This window comes from Zosterops lateralis (genome assembly GCF_965231275.1).
Source record: "Zosterops lateralis genome assembly, chromosome: 27".
NCBI lineage: Eukaryota > Metazoa > Chordata > Aves > Passeriformes > Zosteropidae > Zosterops > Zosterops lateralis.
This window is the reverse complement of record NC_139787.1, coordinates 1137875-1161675: the sequence shown is the minus strand read 5'-3', so window position 1 is coordinate 1161675 and position 23801 is coordinate 1137875. Positions and strand designations below refer to the sequence as shown.

The 23801-nt window shown below is 47.9% G+C and overlaps 1 protein-coding gene across 1 annotated transcript; it reads right to left on the bottom strand.

Annotated features, from left to right (window-relative positions):
• Window positions 1-994: 994 nt before the first annotated feature.
• Window positions 995-9634, bottom strand: LOC310919471 (protein S100-A11-like; the record flags this gene model as incomplete). Its single annotated transcript, XM_083878838.1, has 3 exons — window positions 995-2427; window positions 5032-5169; window positions 9572-9634. The coding sequence occupies 3 exons, from the start codon at window positions 9632-9634 to the stop codon at window positions 2275-2277; spliced, it is 354 nt and encodes a 117-aa protein (XP_083734964.1). The 3' UTR covers window positions 995-2274.
• Window positions 9635-23801: the final 14167 nt, after the last annotated feature.

The window sequence follows — 23801 nt, the reverse complement described above, 5'->3', positions numbered from 1 at the left end:
TCTTGTAAATATTGGGCTGAGCTCCCAGCCCAGGGACACAATGGAGAAATTTCTCCGGAACTTTGGGGTCTGGTTGTGAAATATTCCGGTCACGAGTTCATCCCGCAGGGAATAAAAGCCACTCCTGGGGATCTCCAAACCCTCATCGGCTCCTCTTTGGCTCCTTCCTCCAGCAGGACACACCAGGTGGGTCCTTTCCTCCCCTTTCCTCCCCTTTCCTCCCCTTTCCTCCCCTTTCCTCTCCAGGTGAGGCATTTTTTGGGGAGGAAAAAATGGGATTTTCCATCATTTTTCCCCAGTTTGGGGCTCCCTCCCGTCAAAAAGTTCCTCCCGCGGCGGGTGGAAATGGTGGAATTTTGGGGAGTTTTGTGGCCCCAGTTGGAGATTTGGGATTTTTTTGGTGCTAAAGCCAAGATCAGAGGTCAAACCCGGCCTAACAAAGCCGGGGAGGCAAAAGGCTCCGAGGGTTTTCCTTCCTCCCTTCCCTCGGCTCGTTTTTTATTCTCTGGGAATCTCGACTTTTATTAAAGTGGGTTTGAGCAAAGCTGAGCTGAAGGAGAAGCTCCAGGAAAAGGAGGAGAAGAGGAAAATAGGGGAAAAATCTCAGGATTGGGAGTTTGATCAGGGAAAAATCCTTTGGGGACGGTCCCGGGGCTGGATTCTGATTCTATAATTATATAGACCCCAATATTTGATAAATATCAATATTTTTATTGATATTGGGTATCAATATCCCAATATTTGATAATATTCTCAGTATTTCATTATATACCCAATATTTGATAATGTTTCTAGTACTTGATAAATATTCCCAGTATTTTATAATATTCCCAATATTTGATAATAGTCCCTGTGTTTCATTATATTTCCAATATTTGATAGAATTTCCAGCATTTGATAATATTGCCAGTATTCATTTTGTTTTATATATATATATATAAGTATTCTGCAGGGAATGGGATCCCAAAAAACAAAACCCCAACAACGAGCTGGGGGGAAAACTCAATCTCCCCAAAAATCCACGCTGGAATTTAATCCCAATCTCTGCCCCTGCTTTAAACCCGGGATTAACTTTAAACCCAACGGGGGGTGGGAGGGGGGAAACTGAGGCAAAAACCTCAACGCCTCAAAAAAAGGCGAATTCGAACTTTAAAAAAATGTGGCTTTTTTTTTTTTTTTTTTTTTTTTTTTTTTTAAAATTTCAGCCCGATTTTGAATTTTTTTTTAGGCTCAACCAGGATGTCCTCGCATCGGCCACACAAATCCCCTGCCCGGTGCCCCAAGGACCCCAAGGGCAATGTCAACCAAGGCCACAGTAACCAGACTGTAACCCAGGGTGGGATTTCCATCAGCGGCCACGTCAGCGGTGGCAACAACCAGATTGGCTCCACCAGTTCCTGCCAGGGCCAGGGTAAACCCTCCGAGGAAAAACAGAAGCAAGGATGGTGAAAATCCGCTGCTCCCCCCGAAAAAAGTCGGAATTTTCCCGCCTCTCTCCGGAAAAAGTCGGAATTTTCCCGCCTCTCCCGACTCATCTCCGGGATCTGCGGCCGCCGGCAGGAATTCCCCCCGTTAATGATGAAATGGGATTAATCGAGCTTGGAAAAATGATTAGAAATGAGTTAGTTTTGTTAAGTACGAGTGATTTCGCTTTTGATTCCGGTGCTTAATTTGGGACGTGGCGCAATAAAACGATGGAGCAGCCTTGTGGTGGTTTTTTGGGTGGTTATTTTCTTCTCTTTCTCTTTTATTTATAATTATTTTTAATTATTTTTAATATATATTTATTTACTATTTATTTATTTATAGTTTTTTTACTTTATTTATATTTTATAATTTTATTTGTTTATTTATATTTTATTTATTTATATTTTATAATTTTATTTGTTTATTTATATTTTATTTATTTATATTTTATTTATATTTATATTTATATTTATACTTATATTTATATTTATATTTTGTTTGTTTATTTATATATATTTATTTATTCATATAATTTATTTTTATACTTCTTTATACTTTTTATACTTCTATACTTTATAATTCTTTGGAATTCTTTCCCCAAATCCCCTCATTATCAAACACCATTTCCCCACCAAAACCTCAAGTTTTTTTTAAAACCTTTTATTTATCCAATAAAAACCAGGAGGGCAAAAAAAAAACACCCCCCAAAAAAACCAAAAAAAAGGGGGAATTTGACCATTCCAACATTCCACGAGATATTCCAGGTGGGATCTGGGCTGGATCCCGAGGATTGGAGGATTCAGGGATTCAGGGCTTGGGGGATTTGAGGATCAGGGAGTCGTGACAGGCCACGGCGATGCCCCCGATGAGGTTGAGGAACTCCTGGAAATCCAACTGCCCGTCGCTGTTCAGGTCCAGCTTCTTCATCATCCTGTCCACCACCCCCGGGTCCTTCTGGTTCTGGGGGAAGAGGGAAAAAAAAAAAAGGGATTTGGGGTCTGGAATTAGGGGAAATTCCCTGTGTGGGGAAGGGATGGGAGATCGGGGAGTCTTGGAATAGTTTTGGGGTGGGAAATCCTGAAATATCCCGATCCAGAGGCAGGGAGGTGGATCCAGGCTGGAATTGGATGGGAATCCATGGAATAATTTGGGGAAGGGGAGGATTTATTTCCTAAAATCCCATCTGAGCCAGCCCAGGGGTGGATTTATCCCAAAAATCCTGTCTGAGCCAGCCCAGGGAATCCTGGAGTGGTTTTGGGATGGGAAATGCTGAAATGTCCCGACCCAGGGGCAGGGAGGTGGATCCAGGCTGGAATTGGATGGGAATCCATGGAATAATTTGGGGAAGGGGATTTATTCCCTAAAATCCCATCTGAACCAGCCCATGGATTCCATTGCTCCCATGGATTCCATTGCTCCCATCCCATGGATCCCATGGCTCTTGTGGATCCCATCCCATTGATCCTGTGACTCCCATTGCTCCCGTAGATCCCATGGATCCCATTGTTCTCACTGCTACCATAGATCCCATCCTGTAGATGGGATTGATGGATCATATGGATCCCATACCATAGATCCCATGGATTCCATCCCATGAATCCCATAGATCTCATGGATCCCATTCCATAGATCCCATGGATCCCATTCCATAGATCCCATGGATCCCATAGATTTTATCCCATTGCTCCCATGGATTCCACGGCTCCCAGGGATCCCATCCCATGGATCCCATGGGTCCCATCCCATTGATCCCATGGCTCCCACAGATCCCAGGCCATGGATCCCATGGATCCCATTGCTCCCATCCCATGGATCCCACGGATCCCAGGCCATAGATCCCATTGCTCCCATGGATCCCACTGATTCCATTGCACCCATCCCATGTTTCCCATGGCTCCTGTTGCTCCCATGGATCCCATCCTGTAGATCCCATGGATCCTACTGATCCCATGGATCCCATCCTATGGTTCCCAAGGATCCCATTACTCCCATGGATCCCACTGCTCCCTTGGATCCCATACCCCGGTGCAGGCGGCCAGCTCGGTGTCCATGAAGGAGCGGAACTCCCTCTTGGGGATTCCCATTGCTCCCATCCCACTGATCCCATTGCTCCCATGGATCCCATTGATTCCATTGCTCCCATGGATCCCACTGCTCCCGTTCCATGGATCCCATGGCTCCCACAGATCCCAGGCCATAGAGCCCAGTGCTCCAATGGATCCCATGGACCCCATAAATCCCATCCCATTGATCCCATCCCATTGATCTCATGAATCCCACTGCTCCCATGGATCCCAGGCCATAGATCCCATTGGTCCCACTGCTCCCATGGATCCCACTGATCCCATTGCTCCCATCCCATGGATCCCCTGGATCCCACTGCTCCAGTGGATCCCATGGATCCCCTGGATCCCGTACCTTGGTGAAGGCGGCCAGCTCAGTGTCCATGAAGGAACGGAACTCCCTCTTGGGGATTCCCATTGCTCCCATGGATCCCATTGCTCCCATGGATCCCACTGCTCCCGTTCCATGGATCCCATGGCTCCCACAGATCCCAGGCCATAGATCCCAGTGCTCCAATGGATCCCATGGACCCCATAAATCCCATCCCATTGCTCCCATCCCATGGATCTCATGAATCCCAGGCCATAGATCCCATTGGTCCCACTGCTCCCATAGATCCCAGTGATCCCATTGCTCCCATCCCATCGCTCCCATAGATCCCGCAGATCCCATGGATCCCCTGGATCCCGTACCTTGGTGAAGGCGGCCAGCTTGGTGTCCACGAAGGAGCGGAACTCCCTCTTGGGGATTCCCATTGCTCCCATGGATCCCACTGATCCCATCCCATGTATCCCATGGATCCCAGTGCTCCAGTGAATCCCACAGATCCCTCATTCCCATGCCTTGGTGCAGGCGGCCGGCTCGGTGTCCATGAAGGAGCGGAACTCCCTCTTGGGAATTCCCATTGCTTCCATGGATCCCACTGATCCCATGGCTCCCATCCCATGGATCCCAGGGATCCCACAGATTCCATCCCATTGATCCCAGTGCTCCAGTGGATCCCCTGTCTCGGGTACCTTGGTGCAGGCGGCCAGCTCGGTGTCCATGAAGGAGCGGAACTCCCTCCTGGGAATTCCCATTGCTTCCATCCCACGGATCCCATTGCTCCCATTGCTCCCATTGCTCCCATTGCTCCCATTGATCCCATTCCAGTGCTCCAGTGGATCCCACAGATCCCCTGGATCCCCTGTCTCGGGTACCTTGGTGCAGGCGGCCAGCTCGGTGTCCATGAAGGCACAGAACTCCCTCTTGGGAATTCCCATTGCTCCCATGGATGCCATAAATCCCACTACTCCCATCCCATGGATCCCATGGATCCCGTGGATCCCCTGTCTCGGGTACCTTGGTGAAGGCGGCCAGCTCGGTGTCCATGAAGGAGCGGAACTCCCTCTTGGGAATTCCCATTGCTCCTATCCCATCACTCCCAATGCTCCCATGGATCCCATTGCTCCCACTGCTCCCATGGATCCCGTGGATCCCGTGGATCCCCCATTCCCGTACCTTGGTGAAGGCGGCCAGCTCGGTGTCCATGAAGGAGCGGAACTCCCTCTTGGAGAGGGCGCAGGCGTCGCCCTCGCGGCCGGCGTAGCGCTGGAACACGGCCAGCAGGGACTCGATGCAGCGCTCCGTCTCCGTCGGCTGCCACACACAACACCCAGGGAGGGTTTTTTGGGATCAGTGCATGGGTGGGAGAACCCTGTGCCCATTCCAGGAGGGATTCCAGGATTTGGGATCAGAGGAGCCTCCTCTTCCCTTTCCAGGTATGGTTCCAGGAGCAATCCCAGGATTTGGGATCAAGGGCTGGGGGAGACCCTGTGCCTGTTCTAGGAGTGATTCCAGGGACAATTCTGGGATTTGGGATCAGGGGGGCTTGGAGAGACTCCTGTGCCCATTCCAGGAGTGATTCTGGTTTTTTGGGATCAGGAGGAGCCTCCTGTGCCCTTTCCAGGAGCAATTCCAGGTTTTTTGGGAGCAGGGAAAGGCCCCTCTGCCCATTCCAGGAGTTCCTGGGACAATCCCAGGTTTTTTTGGGATGAGGGAAGGGCTGGGGGAGTCTCTTGTGCCCATTCCAGGAATAATTTTGTTTTTTTGGGATCAGGGAAGGGCTGGGGAAGTTCCCTCTGCCCATTCCAGGAACAATTCCTGGGGTTTATTTTGGGATGAGGGAAGACCTGGAAGAACATCCCGAGTTATTTTCAGGACCAGGAAAGACCTGGAAGAAAATCCCGATTTTTTTTTTTCCGGATAAGGGAAGACCTGGAGGAAAATCCCAGTTTATTTTTGGGATAAGGAAAGACCTGGAGGAAAATCCTTGTTTATTTTTGGGTTGAGGAAAGACCTGGAGGAACATTCTGATTTTTTTTTCAGGATGAGGGAAGACCTGGAAGAAAATCCCAGTTTATTTTTGGGATAAGGGAAGACCTGGAAGAAAATCCTGATTTATTTTTGGGATAAGAGAAGACCTGGCAGAAAATCCCGATTTTTTTTGGGTTTGAGGGAGGGGCCGGCAGAACCTCCCGGGTTATTTTCGGGCTCGGCCCGACTGGTCCCGCCGCATTTTTCCCCGGATTTCTCTGGAACCGCTCCCGGAAAATAAAAAAATCCCCGGGGGAGGCGAGAAACGGCCCGGCCGGACCCGCCCTTTGGCTCGGGCGGATTTTTGGGCGTTAATTCACTTTTTTTTGCCCTTTTCCCTCTTTTTTTTCCCTCATTTCTCCCCCTACCCTCCAATTTTTCCAGGTTTTTCACCCTTTCCCTCCGTTTTTCACTTTTCCCCAGATTTTTCTCTGTTTTTCTCAGATTTTTCTCTGGTTTTTTCCTGTTTTTTTTTTTTTTTTTTTTTTTTTTTTTTTCCATTTTCTCCCAATTTTTGTCCCTGGTTTCCCCCAATTTTTCGCCTTTTTTTCCCCTGTTTTTTTTTTAGATTTTTTTCCCTGTTTTTCCCCATTTTTCTCCCTATTTTTCCCCCTCGTTTTCCCCCCATTTTCCTCCAGTTTTTTTTCCCTCTTTTTCCCTCCTGTTTATCCAGATTTTTTTCCCCTGTTTTCCCCATTTTTTCCTCCCTTTTACCCCCCATTTTCTACCATTTTTTTCCTTATTTTCTCCCTTTTTTCCTGGGATTTTTTTTCCCTGTTTTTCCCCATTTTCCTCCCCATTTTCCCCCCTTTTACCCCAACTTTTCAGCCGCTTTTTTCCTTATTTTCTCCCTGTTTTTCCTTCTTTTCCCCCCTTATTTTCTCCCTGATTTTTCCAGCCTGTTTTTTTCCCCCTGTTTTTTCCCATTTTCCTCCCGATTTACCCCCCTCGTTTCTCCCCATTTTCAGCCGCTTTTCCCCTTATTTTCTCCATTTTTTTCCGGGATTTTTTTTCCCTGTTTTTTCCCCATTTTCCTCCCAATTTTCCCCTCCAAATTTTCCTTGTTTTCCCCCCTTTTTCCCCCCTCATTTTTCCTTCCCTCTCCCCTCCCCACCCCAAAATTTGGGGCATTTTCCTCCCCCCCCCCCCCCAAAAAAAAAAAAATCGCTTTTTTCCCCTCTCTAAAATCCCCCCTTTCTTTTTTTTTTTTTCCTTTTCCCTGGAAAATTCCTTCCTTCAGCCCCAAATTTTGAGACATTTCATTAAAAAAAAATTAAAAAAAAAATTTAAAAAATTAAAAAAAAAATATTAAAAATCCCTTTTTCCCCCCCATTCATCCCCTAAAAACCCCTCCAAAAATCCCCCAAAAATCTCATTTTTCTCACCATTCTGGCTCCTCTCAGGGTGGGACTCGGCGGAAAGAGAAAAAAATGAAATTAAAGCGAAGTTTCGGGGGAAGTGGCTCAGCCCCGGCCCCGCCCGGGCTGACTCAGCTCAGGGTGAGGCCTTTGGGTAATTCCCGCTTCCAGCGGGGACAGAGGGACTGGGGCGGGGACGGGGCAGAAATCTTGGTCTGGGTTCCTAAATCCTGGTCTGATCCCAAATCCCAGGTTGTTCTTAAATTCCCGCTCAATTCCCAAATCCCAGTTTGTTCCTAAATCCCAGTTTGTTCCCTAATTCCTGCTCAATTCCCAATTCTGGGTTATTCCTAAATCCCAAGTGGTTCCTAAATCCTGTTCTGGGTTCCTGAATCCTGGTCTGGGGTCCTAAATCCTGAATTGTTCCCAAATTCCTGCTCCATTCCCAGTTCTGGATTGTTCCTAAATCCTGATCTGTGTTCCTAAATCCCCATTTGTTCCTAAAATCCTTCTCAATTCCTAAATTCTGGGTTGTTCCTAAATCCTGGTCCATGTTCCTAAATCCCGGGTTGTTCCTAAATTCTGGGTGGTTCCTAAATCCCCGTTTGTTCTTAAATTCTGGGTTGTTCCCTAATTCCTGCTCAATTCCCAATTCTGGGTTGTTCCTAAATCCTGATCCTGGGTCCTAAATCCTGTTCCATGTTCCTAAATCCTGTTCCATGTTCCTAAATCCTGTTCCATGTTCCTAAATCCTGGTCCGTGTTCCTAAATCCTGTTCTGAGCTCTTAAATCCTGGTCTGAGTTCCTAAATCCTGGTCCGAGATCCTAAATCCTGTTTTGGGTTCCTAAATCCTCTTCTGAGTTCTTAAATCCTGCTCTGTTTTCCTAAATCCCCATTTGTTCCGAAATTCCTGCTCAATTCCTAAATCCCGGTTTGTTCCTAAATCCTGGTCCAGGTTCCTAAATTAAGGTGGTTCCTAAATCCTGGTCTGGGTTCCCAAATCCCAGTTTGTTCCTAAATTCTGGGTGGTTCCTAAATCCCCGTTTGTTCCTAAATCCTGTTCCCAATTCCCAAATCCCGGTTTGTTCCTAAATCCTGCTCCAGGTTCCAAAATACTGGTCTGAGTTCCTGAATCCTGATCTGGGTTCCCAAATCCCGGGTTGTTCCCTAATTCCTGCTCAATTCCCAAATCCTGGTTTGTTCCTAAATTCCGGGTGGTTCCTAAATCCTGATCTGGGTTCTTAAATTCTGGGTTGTTCCCTAATTCCTGTTCAATTCCCAAATCCTGGGTTGTTCCCAAATCCTGGTCTGGGTTCCCCCAAAACCCGGGTTGTTCCCAAATCCTGCTGGATTTAAACCCAAACTGGGAATGTCTGACCCAAACTGGGAAATCCTGACCCAAACTGGGACCCAAACTGGGAATGCCTGACCCAAACTGGGAATGTGGGACCCAAACTGGGAATGTCTGACCCAAACTGGGAATGCCTGACCCAAACTGGGAATGTGGGACCCAAACTGGGAATGTCTGACCCAAACTGGGACCCAAACTGGGAATGTCTGACCCAAACTGGGAATGTGGGACCCAAACTGGGAATGCCTGACCCAAACTGGGAATGTGGGACCCAAACTGGGAATGTCTGACCCAAACTGGGACCCAAACTGGGAATGTCTGACCCAAACTGGGAATGTGGGACCCAAACTGGGACCCAAACTGGGAATGTGGGACCCAAACTGGGAAATCCTGACCCAAACTGGGACCCAAACTGGGAATGCCTGACCCAAACTGGGAATGCCTGACCCAAACTGGGAATGTGGGACCCAAACTGGGAATGTCTGACCCAAACTGGGAAATCCTGACCCAAACGGGGACCCAAACTGGGACCCAAACTGGGAAATCCTGACCCAAACTGGGAAATCCTGACCCAAACTGGGAATGTGGGACCCAAACTGGGAATGTGTGACCCAAACTGGGAATGTCTGACCCAAACTGGGAATGTGTGACCCAAACTGGGAAATCCTGACCCAAACTGGGAATGTGGGACCCAAACTGGGAATGTCTGACCCAAACTGGGAATGTGGGACCCAAACTGGGACCCAAACTGGGAATGTGGGACCCAAACTGGGAATGTGGGACCCAAACTGGGAATGTGTGACCCAAACTGGGAATGTGGGACCCAAACTGGGAATGTCTGACCCAAACTGGGAATGTGTGACCCAAACTGGGACCCAAACTGGGAATGTGTGACCCAAACTGGGAAATCCTGACCCAAACTGGGAAATCCTGACCCAAACTGGGAATGTGTGACCCAAACTGGGAAATCCTGACCCAAACTGGGAATGTCACACTCAGAGACTCTGCAGGAATCAGTTTTTTATTCCCATTTTTCATGCGACAAAAAAGGAAAAAGGAAAAAAGAGGAAAAGGAGGAGGAGGAGGAGAATCCCCCACCCATCACCAGCACCCCGAGGTGCTCCAAACCCCCGGCCTGGGGCTGGAATTGAGCCCAAAAAAGTGATTTTTTTTGGGATTTTTTGGTGATTTTTAGGCCTCAAAATCAGGATTTTTTACCCCATTTCCAGGCCCAAAAATCAGGATTTTTTTTCCCATTCTCAAAAATTTCCAGACCCCAAAATCAGGATTTTTTCCTTAACTTTGAGAATTTCCAGACCCCAAAATCAGAATTTTTTCCCCCATTTCCAGACCCCAAAGTCAGGATTTTTTTCCCCCAACTTTGAGGATTTCCAGACCCCAAAATCAGATTTTTTTTTCCATTTCCAGACCCCAAAATCAGGATTTTTTTCCTCCATTTCCAGGCCCCCAAATCAGATTTTTTCCCCCATTTCCAGGCCCCAAAATCAGAATTTTTTCCCCCATTTTTGAGGATTTTCAAGCCCCAAAATCAGATTTTTTCCCCCATTTTCACGCCCCAAAATTGATTTTTTTTTTTTAATTTTTCACCTCAAACCTGAGAGCAGAAACCCAAGAGGACCCAAAGTGACACCCCAGGGTGCAAAATACGCCAAGAGGGACCCAAAAGACTCCGATTAGAGCAGAAAAAAAAGTGATTAAATAACGAGAAAACCCCAAATCCTGAAGAATTCCTGACTCATTCCAAGAAAAAAAGACCAAAACTCCTCAGAAATGGGAACGAGGACAAGAAAAATCCTCCAAAAGAGCTGGAGATGCTCCAAAGAGGAGGAAAAAATCCACCTCAGGACGTTTTGGATTCATCCCTGGGGCGATTTGGGGCTTCCTTGGAGGTTTCCTGGCTTTGTTTGGCGCCGCCATCCCGAGGAATTTCGAGATTTTTATCGGGATCCTCCTCAAGAACCTCCTGAATTTCCTCTCCAACGATTTCTCCGGGATTTTTTTGGGATCCATCACCTTGGGGTTGATCCTCAGCACCTCTCAAGATCTCATGGTGGTTCTTCACCACCTCCACCTCCTCCTTCTCCTCTTTTCCAGAACTTTCCGGCCGTTCCTGGGGGTTTTTTTGGGATTTGGGCGTTGGCGACCGCGAGGACACGGAGCAGGTCCGGACCCTGGGGGGCTGCCCGGGTTGGTGACACACGATCTCGTAGGTGACGTTTTTGGGGTCCTCGGGGTTCTGGAGGACGTGGACAAGGTAGGACACGGCCCGGGGGTCCAGAGGGTCCGGGAGGGGCCGGAGCTCGGGCTGGACCTCGGGGTCAGGGAGGAGCCGGACCTCGGGCCGGAGCTCGGGGTCAGCGGGGCGGTACCGCAGCCGGAGGTCGGTGACGGGGACGTCGCGTCCTGGGGGACAGAGGTCGGCGGTGTCCACGTCCAGGGTTTGGAACGGGCAGGGATCGTCCTGGTCCTGTTCTTCTTCCTCTTCCTCTTCCAGCACCTCCAGCCTGATCTCCTCACGCTGCTCTCGCTGGTCACTGAGGGTCACTGCGGCCTCTCTGGCCGGGGTCCGGCGCTCGGAGAGCTCCAGGTCCTGTTCCTGGTCAATTCTCCTCCCCCTCAGGGATTGTTCCCTCTCCCTGACCCGGGAAATTCTTCTGGTTTCTTCACCTTCATGAAGTCGCCTCCCATCCACTTCAACCTCACGAATTTCACGCTCTTGGGTCTCCCGTCTCCTTTGCTCCGAGACCTCCAGCTCCAGCTCCTGTTCCTGATCAATTCTCCTCTCCCTCAGGGACTGTTCTCTGTCTCTGACACGGGAAATTCTTCTGGTTTCTTCACCTTCATGAAGTCGCCTCCCATCCACTTCAATCTCACGAATTTCACGCTCTCGTCTGTCCTGTCTCCTTTGCTCAGAGACCTCCAGTTCCTGTTCCTGATCAATTCTCCTCTCCCTCAGGGATTGTTCCCTCTCTCTGACACGGGAAATTCTTCTGGTTTCTTCACCTTCATGGGGTCTCTTCTCATCCCCTTCAATCTCACGGATTTCACGCTCTTGTCTGTCCCGTCTCCTTTGCTCAGAGACCTCCAGCTCCAGCTCCTGTTCCTGATCCACTCTCCTCTCCCTCACAACTTCTTCCCTCTCTCTCCTGGGGCAAATTCTCCTGTCTTCCTCACACTCTTGGGGTCGTTCTCTCCTCCTCAGCTCCTCCCGTTGTTCCCGTTCCCGGATCTCTCGGCGCACTTTGACCTCGGCTTCTGCTGCTGCCACTGAGGTCTCTCTTCTCCTCTCAGAGATTTCTTCTTTCCTCCTTCCATCTATTTCAGCTTCACGGATTTCACGCTCTCGTCTGTCCCGTCTCCTTTGCTCAGACACCTCCAGCTCCAAATCCCGTTCCTGATCCACTCTCCTCTCCCTCAGGGACTGTTCCCTCTCTCTTCTGGGGATAATCCTCCTCTCTGGTTCTGCTTCCTCTTCACACTCACGGGGTCGTTCTCTCCTCCTCAGCTCCTCCCGTTGTTCCCGTTCCCGGATCTCTCGACGCACTTTGGCATCAACTTCTGCTGCTGCCACTGAGGTCTCTCTTCTCCTCTCAGAGATTTCTCGTTCCCTTCTTCCATCAGCTCCAATCTCACGGATTTCACGCTCTCGTCTGTCTCGTGTCCTTTGCTCAGACACCTCCAGGTCCAGCTCCTCTTCCCAATCCACCTTCCTCTGTCTCAGAGTTTGTTCCCTCTCTCTCCTGGGGCAAATTCTTCTGGTTTCTTCACCCTCACGGGGACATTCCCTCCTCCTCAGCTCCTCCCGTTGTTCCCGTTCCCGGATCTCTCGGCGCACTTTGACATCAACTTCTGCTGCTGCCACTGAAGTTTCCCTTCTCCGTTCATAAGTTTCTCGTTCTCTCCTTCCATCAGCTCCAATCTCACGGATTTCACGCTCTCGTCTGTCCCGTGTCCTTTGCTCAGAGACCTCCAGCTCCAGCTCCTCTTCCTGATCCACTCTTCTCTCTCTCAGTGTTTCATCCCTTTCTTTTCTGGGGCGAATTCTTCTTTCCTCCTCACACTCTTGGGGTCCTTCCCTCCTCCTCAGCTCCTCCCGCTGTTCCCGTTCCCGGATCTCTCGGCGCACTTTGGCATCAACTTCTGCTGCTGCCACTGAGGTCTCTCTGTCCCTCTCGTACCTCAGGGCTTCTCGTCTCCTCCCATCAGCTCCAATCTCACGGATTTCACGCTCTCGTCTGCCCCGTGTGCGGCTCTCAGAGATGTCCAGCTCCAGATCCCGTTCCCGATCCACTCTCCTCTCTCTCAGGGACTGTTCCCTCTCTCTCCTGGGGCAAATCCTCCTCTCTGGTTCTTCTTCACACTCTTGGGGTCGTTCTCTCCTCCTCAGCTCCTCCCGTTGTTCCCGTTCCCGGATCTCTCGACGCACTTTGGCATCAACTTCTGCTGCTGCCCCTGAGGTCTCTCTTCTCCTCTCAGAGATTTCTCGTTCCCTTCTTCCATCAGCTCCAATCTCACGGATTTCACGCTCTCGTCTGTCCTGTGTGCGGCTCTCAGAGATGTCCAGCTCCAGTTCCTGGTCAATTCTCCTCTCCCTCAGGGACTGTTCCCTCTCTCTCCTGGGGAAAATTCTTCTTTCTTCTTCACACTCCTGGGGTCGTTCTCTCCTCCTCAGCTCCTCCCGTTGTTCCCGTTCCCGGATCTCTCGGCGCACTTTGGCCTCGGCCTCTGCTGCTGCCACTGAGGTCTCTCTTCTCCTCTCAGAAATTTCTCGTTCCCTTCTTTCATCAGCTCCAATCTCACGGATTTCACGCTCTCGTCTGTCTCGTGTCCTTTGCTCAGAGACCTCCAGCTCCAGCTCCTGTTCCTGATCAATTCTCCTCTCCCTCAGGGACTGTTCTCTCTCTCTTCTGGGGAAAACTCTACTGTCTTCTTCAAACTCTTGGGGTCGTTCTCTCCTCCTCAGCTCCTCTTGTCGTTCCCGGATCTCTCGGCGCACTTTGACCTCGGCTTCTGCTGCTGCCCCTGAGGTCTCTCTTCTTCTCTCATAAGTTTCTTGTTCTCTCCTTCCTTCAGCTTCAGCTTCATGAATTTCACGCCCTCGTCTGTCCTGTCTCCTTTGCTCAGACACCTCCAGCTCCTGTTCCTGGTCAATTCTCCTCTCCCTCAGGGACTGTTCTCTCTCTCTGACACGGGAAGTTCTTCTGGTTTCTTCACCTTCACGGGGTCTCCTTCCATCTACTTCAGTTTCACGGATTTCACGCTCTCGTCTGTCCCGTCTCCTTTGCTCTGAGACCTCCAGCTCCAGCTCCTGTTCCTGGTCAATTCTCCTCTCCCTCAGGGGCTCTTTCCTCTCTCTGACCCTGGAAATTCTTCTCTCTGGTTCTGCTTCCTCTTCACACTCTTGGGGTCGTTCTCTCCTTCTCAGCTCCTCCCGTTGTTCCCGTTCCCGGATCTCTCGGCGCACTTTGGCCTCGGCTTCTGCTGCTGCCACTGAGGTCTCTCTTCTCCTCTCAGAGATTTCTCCTCTCCTCCCATCCACTTCAGCTTCACGGATTTCACGCTCTCGTCTGTCCCGTCTCCTCTGCTCAGACACCTCCAGCTCCAGATCCCGTTCCTGATCCACTCTCCTCTCCCTCAGGGACTGTTCTCTCTCTCTGACCTGGGAAATTTTCCTCTCTGGTTCTCTCTCCTCACACTCCTGGGGTCGTTCCCTCCTCCTCAGCTCCTCCCGCTGTTCCCGTTCCCGGATCTCTCGGCGCACTTTGGCCTCGGCTTCTGCTGCTGACACCGAGGTCTCTCTGTCCCTCTCGAATCTCAGAGTTTGTCTTTTTCCATCAGCTCCAATCTCACGAATTTCACGCTCTCGTGTCTCGCGTCTCCTTTGCTCAGAGACCTCCAGCTCCAGCTCCTGTTCCTGATCAATTCTCCTCTCCCTCAGGGACTGTTCCCTCTCTCTCCTGGGGAAAACTCTACTGTCTTCTTCACACTCACGGGGTCGTTCTCTCCTCCTCAGCTCCTCCCGTTGTTCCCGTTCCCGGATCTCTCGGCGCACTTTGACATCAACTTCTGCTGCTGCCACTGAAGTTTCCCTTCTCCGTTCATAAGTTTCTCGTTCTCTCCTTCCTTCAGCTCCAATCTCACGGATTTCACGCTCTCGTCTGTCCCGTCTCCTTTGCTCAGAGACCTCCAGCTCCAGCTCCTCTTCCTGATCCACTCTTCTCTCTCTCAGTGTTTCTTCCCTTTCTTTTCTGGGGCGAATTCTTCTTTCCTCTTCACACTCCTGGGGTCCTTCCCTCCTCCTCAGCTCCTCCCGCTGTTCCCGTTCCCGGATCTCTCGGCGCACTTTGACCTCGGCTTCTTCTGAGGTCTCTCTTCTTTCATACGCTTCTTGTTCCCTCCTTGCATCTATTTCAGCTTCACGGATTTCACGCTCTCGTCTGTCCCGTGTCCTTTGCTCAGACACCTCCAGCTCCTGTTCCTGGTCAATTCTCCTCTCCCTCAGGGACTGTTCCCTCTCTCTGACTCGGGAAATTCTTCTGGCTTCTTCACCTTCACGGAGTCTCCTTTCATCCACTTCAGCTTCACGAATTTCACGCTCTCGTCTGTCCCGTGTCCTTTGCTCAGACACCTCCAGCTCCTGTTCCTGGTCAATTCTCCTCTCCCTCAGGGACTGTTCCCTCTCTCTGACTCGGGAAATTCTTCTGGCTTCTTCACCTTCACGGAGTCTCCTTTCATCCACTTCAGCTTCACGAATTTCACGCTCTCGTCTGTCCCGTCTCCTTTGCTCAGACACCTCCAGCTCCAGCTCCTGATCCACTCTTCTCTCTCTCATTCTCCCTTTTCTTCTGGGCTCATCTCTTCCCTCCCTCTCCTGCTCCTCCCGGATTTCTCCTTCCACAAATTCCACCTCCCTTTTTCTCCTCCTCCCGAATTCCCCGACCTCGATCTCTAACGGTTCCTCCAGGTACCCCTGGTGTGGCCTCCTGGGCTGGGCCCATTCCAGCTCCTCCTCTGGGTGATTCCTCCTTCCAAACTCTCTTTGTTCTCTTTGTTCCACCTCCCGTGGCCGGTTGTCACCTCTCCAATCTCCTCCTCGAGGCCTCTGGCTCCTTCCATCCCTCCCCAGCTCCCCGCGGTTCCGCCGGTCCTGCCGAGGTTGTGGTTCCTGGAGCTGCCTGCCCGTCCTCACGTCCTCCTCTGCCTCCTCCTCCTGGAATTCTCCCCGATTTCTCCTCTCCCGTTGCTCCCTTTCCCTTTCCAGCTCCGGGAGTTGCCTCCTCCTCGTCCTCGTCCTTCTCTCTTCCAGTTCCTGGCTCTGCTCATCTTGATTCCTCTCCCAGATTTCTCGCTCTTCCTCCTCCTCCTCCTGGAATTCTCCCCGATTTCTCCTCTCCCGTTGCTCTCCTCGCTCCAGGAGTTGTCTCCTCCTCGTCCTCGTGCTTCTCTCTTCCAGTTCTTGGCTCCTTTGAGGGATCAGCTCCTCCCTGAGTGGTTCCTCCTCCTTCCTGCGGAATTCCCGCTCTTCCCTCCTCCTTCCTCCCAAAATTTCCTCTTCCCCCGTCACCCTGATGTGTCTTTTCCTCTCATTTTCGCGATTCCTCTCCCAAATTTCTCCCTGTTTTTCCTCCTCCTCCTCCCGGAGCTGCCGGCGGCTGGTTCTGCTCCGGAATTCCGGCTCCTGGAGGGATTTTCTGCCCGTGGGGAGTTTTGTTCTCTGCACCAGGAACGGGGCTCGGGGCTGGAACCAGAAGCAGCATTTGGCCACCCGGAAGACCAAGAGGAGGAACTCGTTGAAGTCGATGTCGCCGTCGCCGTCCCACTCCAGGAACTGCAGGATCTTCTCGATGGTCTGAGGGTCGTGAGCTTTCTGCAGGGGAAAAAAATATAAAAGGAGGAAAAAAGGATTTTTGGTGGGGTTTCTTAGAATTTTTTTTTCTTGTTGTGTTTTTGGTTTTTTTTTTTTTTTTTTTTTTTTGGGGGGGGGTTTGTTTGTTTTGTTTTTTTCATTTTGTTTTGGTTTTTTGGTTTGTTTTTTTTTTTTTTTGTTTGTTTGTTTGTTTGGTTTGGTTGGGTTTTTTGGGTTTTTTTTTGTTTGGTTTTTGTTTTGCTTTTTTGGGAGTTTTTTTGTTGTTTTTTGGTTGGTTGGTTGGTTGGGTTTTTTTGGGGTTTTTTGTTTGGTGGGTTTTTTTTGGCTGCTTAGGGGTGGAGAAATGCAAAAAGTGCAAAAAAAGGGGAAAAAAAAAAATCACAGGAATTCTCCTTCCACCTCTCATAATTTCCATTTTAGGGCTCAGCAGAGTTGTGGGAATTTATTTCTCGTTTTCCTGTCTGCAGCTGAGCAGATTTTTCCTCTTTTGGGGGGTTTTTCCTTCTGTAGGATGAATTTCCATGAAGGAAAACCAAACCTCTCCCCCTGCCCCAGTTCATTCTGAACCTTTAACCCTTTTTTTTTGTGGCAAAATGAGTCAGAAGTGTTGTGGGAGCAGCCACAGAATGTCAGGATTGGGAAAGAAATCCAAAATCTTTGGGTCCGACCTGGGGTCCACCAACCCAGACCAACATCCAGGAATTTTGTGGAAACCTCCAGGGATGGGGATCTGACCCTCCCTGAGCCCCTCCGGATGATTCCCGACCCTTTTTCCATGGAAAAATCATCCCAAATTTCCCCCCCTGGCCCAGCTCGAGGCCATTCCCTCTTGTCCCGGCCTCGTTCCCTGGGATCAGACCCCAAATCCCCCCTGGAGGATCCCAAATCCCCCCTGGATCCCCCTTTTCTCCAGGATGAACATTCCCACCTCCTCCATTCCCACCTCAATGGAGGATCCTCCAACCCTTGGTGAACCCAGCCCTTGGTTGAACCTTCCCCTTTCCTGTTCCCAGAGGAGATTTTGATGTTCCCACACCCCAAATCCCTCCTGGAGGATCCCAAAATCCCCCCTGGAGGATCCCAAATCCCCCCTGGATCCCCCTTTTCTCCAGGATGAACATTCCCTCCTCCCCTGGGATTCTCCATTCCCTTGGTGAACCCAACCCTTGGTGGAACCTTCCAGAGGAGATTTTGGTGTTCCCAGACCCCAAAACTCCCCACTCACCACGATCCCGTCCCCGAATTCCCTGAGGAGCAGCTCCCTCATCCTCCAGAGCCCCATTCCCTGGGATCAGACCCCAAATCCTCCCTGGATGATCCCAAAATCCCTCCTGGAGGATCCCAAAATCCCTCCTGGATCCCTCTTTTCTCCAGGATGAACATTCCCATCTTCTCCATTCCCACTTTCTCCATTCCCACCTCAATGGAGGATCTTCCAACCCTTGGTGAACCCAACCCTTGGTTGAACCCTCCCCATTCCCGTTCCTGTTTCCAGAGGATATTTTGGTGTTCCCAGACCCCAAACCCCCTCACTCACCACGATCCCGTCCCTGAATTCCCTGAGGAGCAGCTCCCTCACGCTGCGGCGGCTCAGGGCCTCGCCCCGGGCCTGCTGCTGGAAAACGCCAACGATGGTGGCGACGCTGTCCAAGAACGGGGACATCCTGCGGGTCTGGAGCGAGCCTGGAGGGGACAGAGGGGACAGGAGGGGACAGGAGGGGACAGCAGGGGACAGGAGGGGACAGGAAGGGACAGGATGGGACAGGAGGGGACAGGAAGGGACAGGAAGGGACAGGAAGGGACAGGATGGGACAGGAAGGGACAGGATGGGACAGGAAGGGACAGGAAGGGACAGGAAGGGACAAGAGGGGACAGGAAGGGACAGGAGGGGACAGGAGGGGACAGGAAGGGACAGGATGGGACAAGAGGGGACAGGAAGGGACAAGAGGGGACAGGAGGGGACAGGAAGGGACAGGAGGGGCCAGCAGGGGACAGGATGGGACAGGAAGGGACAGGAGGGGTCAGGAAGGGACAGGAGGGGACAGGAGGGGACAGGAGGGGACAGGAAGGGACAGGAGGGGTCAGGAAGGGACAGGAGGGGACAGGAGGGGACAGGAGGGGACAGGAGGGGTCAGGAAGGGACAGGAGGGGACAGGAGGGGACAGGAGGGGACAGGAAGGGACAGGAGGGGTCAGGAGGGGACAGGAGGGGACAGGAAGGGACAGGAAGGGACAGGAGGGGACAGGAGGGGACAGGAGGGGACAGGAAGGGACAGGAAGGGACAGGGGGGGACAGCAGGGGACAGGAGGGGACAGGAAGGGACAGGAGAGGACAGGAATGGACAGGAGGGGACAGGGGGGGACAGGAGGGGACAGGAGGGGACAGGGGGGGACAGGAGGGGACAGCAGGGGACAGGGAGGAGGTTTGAGGTTAAAAATGTAAAAATTTGAAAGGTTTTTGTCACCAGAATTCCCTACGGGAAAGGCGGAGCTGGAGGTGGATGGTGGGAAGCGGGTCGGACGTGATTGGCTGGAGGGAGGTGTGGGATGGATGAGGAGAACTGTGATTGGCTGGTGGGAAGTGTGGATTGTATGAGCAGAACTGTGATTGGCTGCAGGGAGGTGTGGACAACATAGGAGCAGAAAGGTGATTGGATGAAGGGATTTAGAGAGTCTATTTGACAAGTGGAATTTAATATTTAATAATATGGAATAATTCCATAATTTAATATGGAATTTAATGTCCTGAGTAAAACAAGGTTTTAAGAATTTATACATGTGGGCAGTGCAGGAGCAGGAAGGTGATTGGCTGGAAGGAAGTGTTGAATGTATGAGCAGGAAGGTGATTGGCTGAAGGGACACATGGACAGCGTATGAACAGAAAGGTGATTGGCTGATGGGATGACGGACAGCAGCCCTTCAGCTGGGCCAGCCAATGGCTGCCCTTCATTCTGCTGAACTCTTTTAGGTCTCCCTTTGTTTCCAGCCATGTCAGATAAAAATTAAATATATAAAAATATGAGATTTTTACCCCAAATCAATCCCTTTATCCCTGTTCCTGCAGGACCAATGGGATGGAGGATCCATTTGGGAATTCCCGGCTCCACATTCCGCGGTTTTAGTGGGATCGGGGAGTGGCCCCGGTGACGCCTTTAGTGGGATCGGTGACGGGGACGCGGCCGTGGGGTGGGGGTGACTCAAGGGGTGACCCCAAATCCCACCTCGTGGGACAATCCCCTTGGAATGAGCCCCAAAGGTCACCCAATCCAAATCCTCTCCACCTCTCCAAAATTTTTCTCGGATCATCCCCGTGGCCTCATTCCAGGAGGTTTGACCCAACCCAAGACAAGATCTCAAAAGCTGCTCCAAGAAAAACCTCGGAGGCCTCGTCGTTCCTTCCCTTTTCCTTGTGGGATCCCCCAAATCTCCAGTCGGGAATTTCTGTGCCCGATCTGATCCCAAAGGAATCCGAGCTGGGAATTCCCGGCCTCAGGAACGTGACAGGGCACATGAGGGTTCGCTGTAATCCCCAAAAAAAGTTTTCTGGGGTTTTAATGGATTTTCGTGGGATTTAAATGGGATTTTCATGGGATTTTCATGGGATTTTTATGGGATTTCCATGGGATTTCCATGGGATTTTCATGGGATTTTTATGGAGTTTCTATGGGATTTTCATGGGATTTCTATGGGATTTTTATGGGATTTCCATGGGATTTCCATGGGATTTTCATGGGATTTTCATGGGATTTTCATGGGATTTTTATGGAGTTTCTATGGGATTTTCATGGGATTTCTATGGGATTTCTGTGGGATTTCTATGAGATTTCCATTAAATAATGGAAAAGGAGCCACTTCTCCAATGGGGTCCAGCTCCCCGAATTTCCTTCCCTCATGGACAACCCAACAATTCCAGCGGGAGGAAACCACCTCAAGATTCCCCAAAAAAACTCCGGCAATGACTGTCCCAAATAACAGAGAACCCCGGAGAAACTCCGATATTCCCAACAAAGGAAATATTCCCAACAGAGGGAATTATCCCCAACAAACAGAATATTCCCAATATCCCCCACCAAGGGAATATTCCCAATATCCTCAACAAATGGAATATCTCCAACAAATGGAAATATTTCAAACAAAGGGAATTATTCCCAACAAATGGAATATTCCCAACAAACAGAAATATTCCCAACAAATGGAATATTCCCAACAAACAGAAATATTCCCAACAAAGTAATTATTCCCCCAAAAATGGAAATATCCCCAACAAACGGAATATCCCCAACAAATGGAATATTCACAATATCCCCAACCAACAGAAATATTCCCAACAAACGGAATTTTCCCCAACAAATGGAAATATCCCCAACAAAGGGAATTTTTCCCAACAAACAGAAATATTCCCAACAAACGGAAATATTCCCAACAAATGGAAATATTCTCAACAAACAGAAATATTCCCAACAAATGGAATATTCTCAACAAATGGAATTCCCCCAAAAATGGAACTACTCCCAACAAACGGAATATCCCCCAACAAATGGAATATTCCCAATATCCCCAAAAAAGGGAATTATTCCCAACAAATGGAAACACTCCCAACCAAGGGAATATCCCCAATATCCCCAACCAAGGGAATATCCCCAACAAATGGAAGAATATTCCTAATATCCTCAACCAATGGAATACCCCCAAAAAATGGAATACCCCCAAAAAATGGAATATCCCCAAGAAAGGAAATATCCCCAACAAAGGGAATTATTTCCAAAGAAATGGAAATACCCCCAACAAATGGAAGAATATCCCCAATCTCCCCATCCAAATCCCCACTCACCGAATCTCCGTGGGTTCCGAGCCGTTCCTGGAGGATCCTTTTCCTCCCGGGGCCCTTTGGGGCTCTTTTATCGCGCCCGGGTCGGGGTTGGGCTCCGGCCCCGCCCCTCGTGGTCCCGTCCTGATCCACCCAAAGGGCTCATTTGGGGTTTGATCAAACCCTCCCCTGTCATTTCCCAGCCCTGAAATAGCAGCGGCTCCTCCGGGGCCGGGAACGCCCAAGCCGGGCCCAGCCCTGGGCGGGAAAATGGGATTATTGGGCATTTTTTTGGGTTTTTTTTTGGTGTTTTATGGGTATTTCTCAACCCGCGCCCAGCCCTGGGTGGAAAAATGAGATTATTGTTGACTTTTGGGGTTTTTTTTGGTGTTTTATGGGTGTATTTCCCAATCCGGGCTGAGCCCTGGGTGGGAAAATGGGATTATTGGGAATTTTTTTGGGTTTTTTTGGTGTTTTATGGGTGTATTTCCCAATCTGGGCCCAGCCCTGGGCAGAAAAATGGGATTATTGGGGATTTTTTGGGGGTTTTTTTGGTGTTTTATGGGTGTATTTCAGGTTTCCCAATCCGGGCCCAGCCCTGGGCGGGAAAATGGGATTATTGGGGATTTTTGGGGTTTTTTTGGTGTTTTATGGGTGTATTTCCCAATCCAGCTGAGCCCTGGGCAGAAAAATGGGATTATTGGGAATTTTTTTGGGTTTTTTTGGTGTTTTATGGGTGTATTTCAGGTTTCCCAAGCCGGGCCCAGCCCTGGGCCGGAAAATGGGATTATTTGGGATTTTTTTGGTTTTTTATGGTGTTTTATGGGTGTATTTAAAGGTTTTTTTTTGGTTGTTTTTGTTAATTTTGAGTCGTCTTTCAGGTTTTTTAAAAATTATTTTAATTGTTTTGTGGTTGATTTTTGGGGTGTTTTTTTGTCGTTATTGTTTTATTGTTGTATTTCAGGGATTTTTTTTTTTTTTTGTTATTTTTATTATTTTATGGTCACATTTCAGGATTTTTTAAATTCCTTTTATTATTTTATGGTCATATTTCAGGTTATTTTTATTATTTTTTATTATTTTTATTATTTTATGGGCACATTTCAGGATTTTTTTTTTTTGTTGTTTTTATGATTTTGTCACATTTCAGGTTATTTTTATTATTTATGGTCGTATTTCAGGATTTTTTCATTATTTTTATTATTTTATGGTCAAATTTCAGGGTTTTTCTTTATTATTTTTATTATTTTATGGGCACATTTCAGGATTTTTTAAAAAATTATTTTTATTATTTTATGGGCACATTTCAGGATTTTTTAAAAAATTATTTTTATTATTTTATGGGCACATTTCAGGTTATTTTTGTTATTTTTATTATTTTATTGTCACATTTTTGGTTTTTTTTTAAATTATTATTTGTGGGGTTTTTATTATTTTTATTATTTTTATTATTTTTATTATTTTATGGTCACATTTCAGGATTTTTTAAAAATTATTTTTTATTATTTTATGGTCACATTTCAGGTTTTTTATTATTTTTATTATTTAATTGTCACATTTCAGGTTTTTTTTATTATTTTTATTATTTAATTGTCACATTTCAGTTTTTTCTTATTATTTTTATTATTTTATTGCCACATTTCAGTTTTTTTCATTATTTTTATTATTTTATGGCCACATTTAGGGTTTTTAATTATTTTTATTATTTTATATTACTATATTATTATTTTGTGGTTTTAAAATTATTTTTATTATTTTATGGTCGCTTTTCAATTATTTTAAATTGAAATTTTAAAATTTTTTTAATTATTAAAATAATTTTCAGAAATTTAAATTATTTTCATTTAAATTCTAAATTCAAAATTATTTTAAAATATTTTAATTATTTTATTGTCACATTTCAGGGTTTTTAAAATTATTTTTATTTTTTTAATTATATGTATTATTTTTATTAATTTTTTATTACATTTCATTTTTAAATTAATTTCTGGTCAAATTTTGGGGTTTTTATTATTTTTATTATTTTATTGTCACATTTCAGATTTTTAAAATTAATTTTTATCACATCTTGGTGGTTTTAAAAATTATTTTTATTATTTTATGGTCATTTTTTTTGTTATTTTTGGTCACATTTTCTATTTTTTTTAAATTATTTTTATTATTTTTAGGGAGTTTTTAAAATTAAAAAAATCTGGAAAGAATCCAAAGGGTGGGAAGGGATTTTAAATCCAAATATTTTTCTTTTGGGAGGGACTTTGGGGACTTTAAAGCCAAAAAAAAAAAAAACCAAAAAAAAACCACATCAAAAGGAAAATTAACATTCCAAAGGAATTAATTAAATTCATTAAACTCCTTGGGTGGGAATTAATTAAATAAATTAAATTCATTAAATAAATTAAATAAATTAAATAAATTAAATAAATTAAATTAATTAAATTAATTAAATTAATTAAATCCATTAAATGGGAAATTTGTGACTTTTACGAGCCAAGAAATTCCCAAAAGGGGATT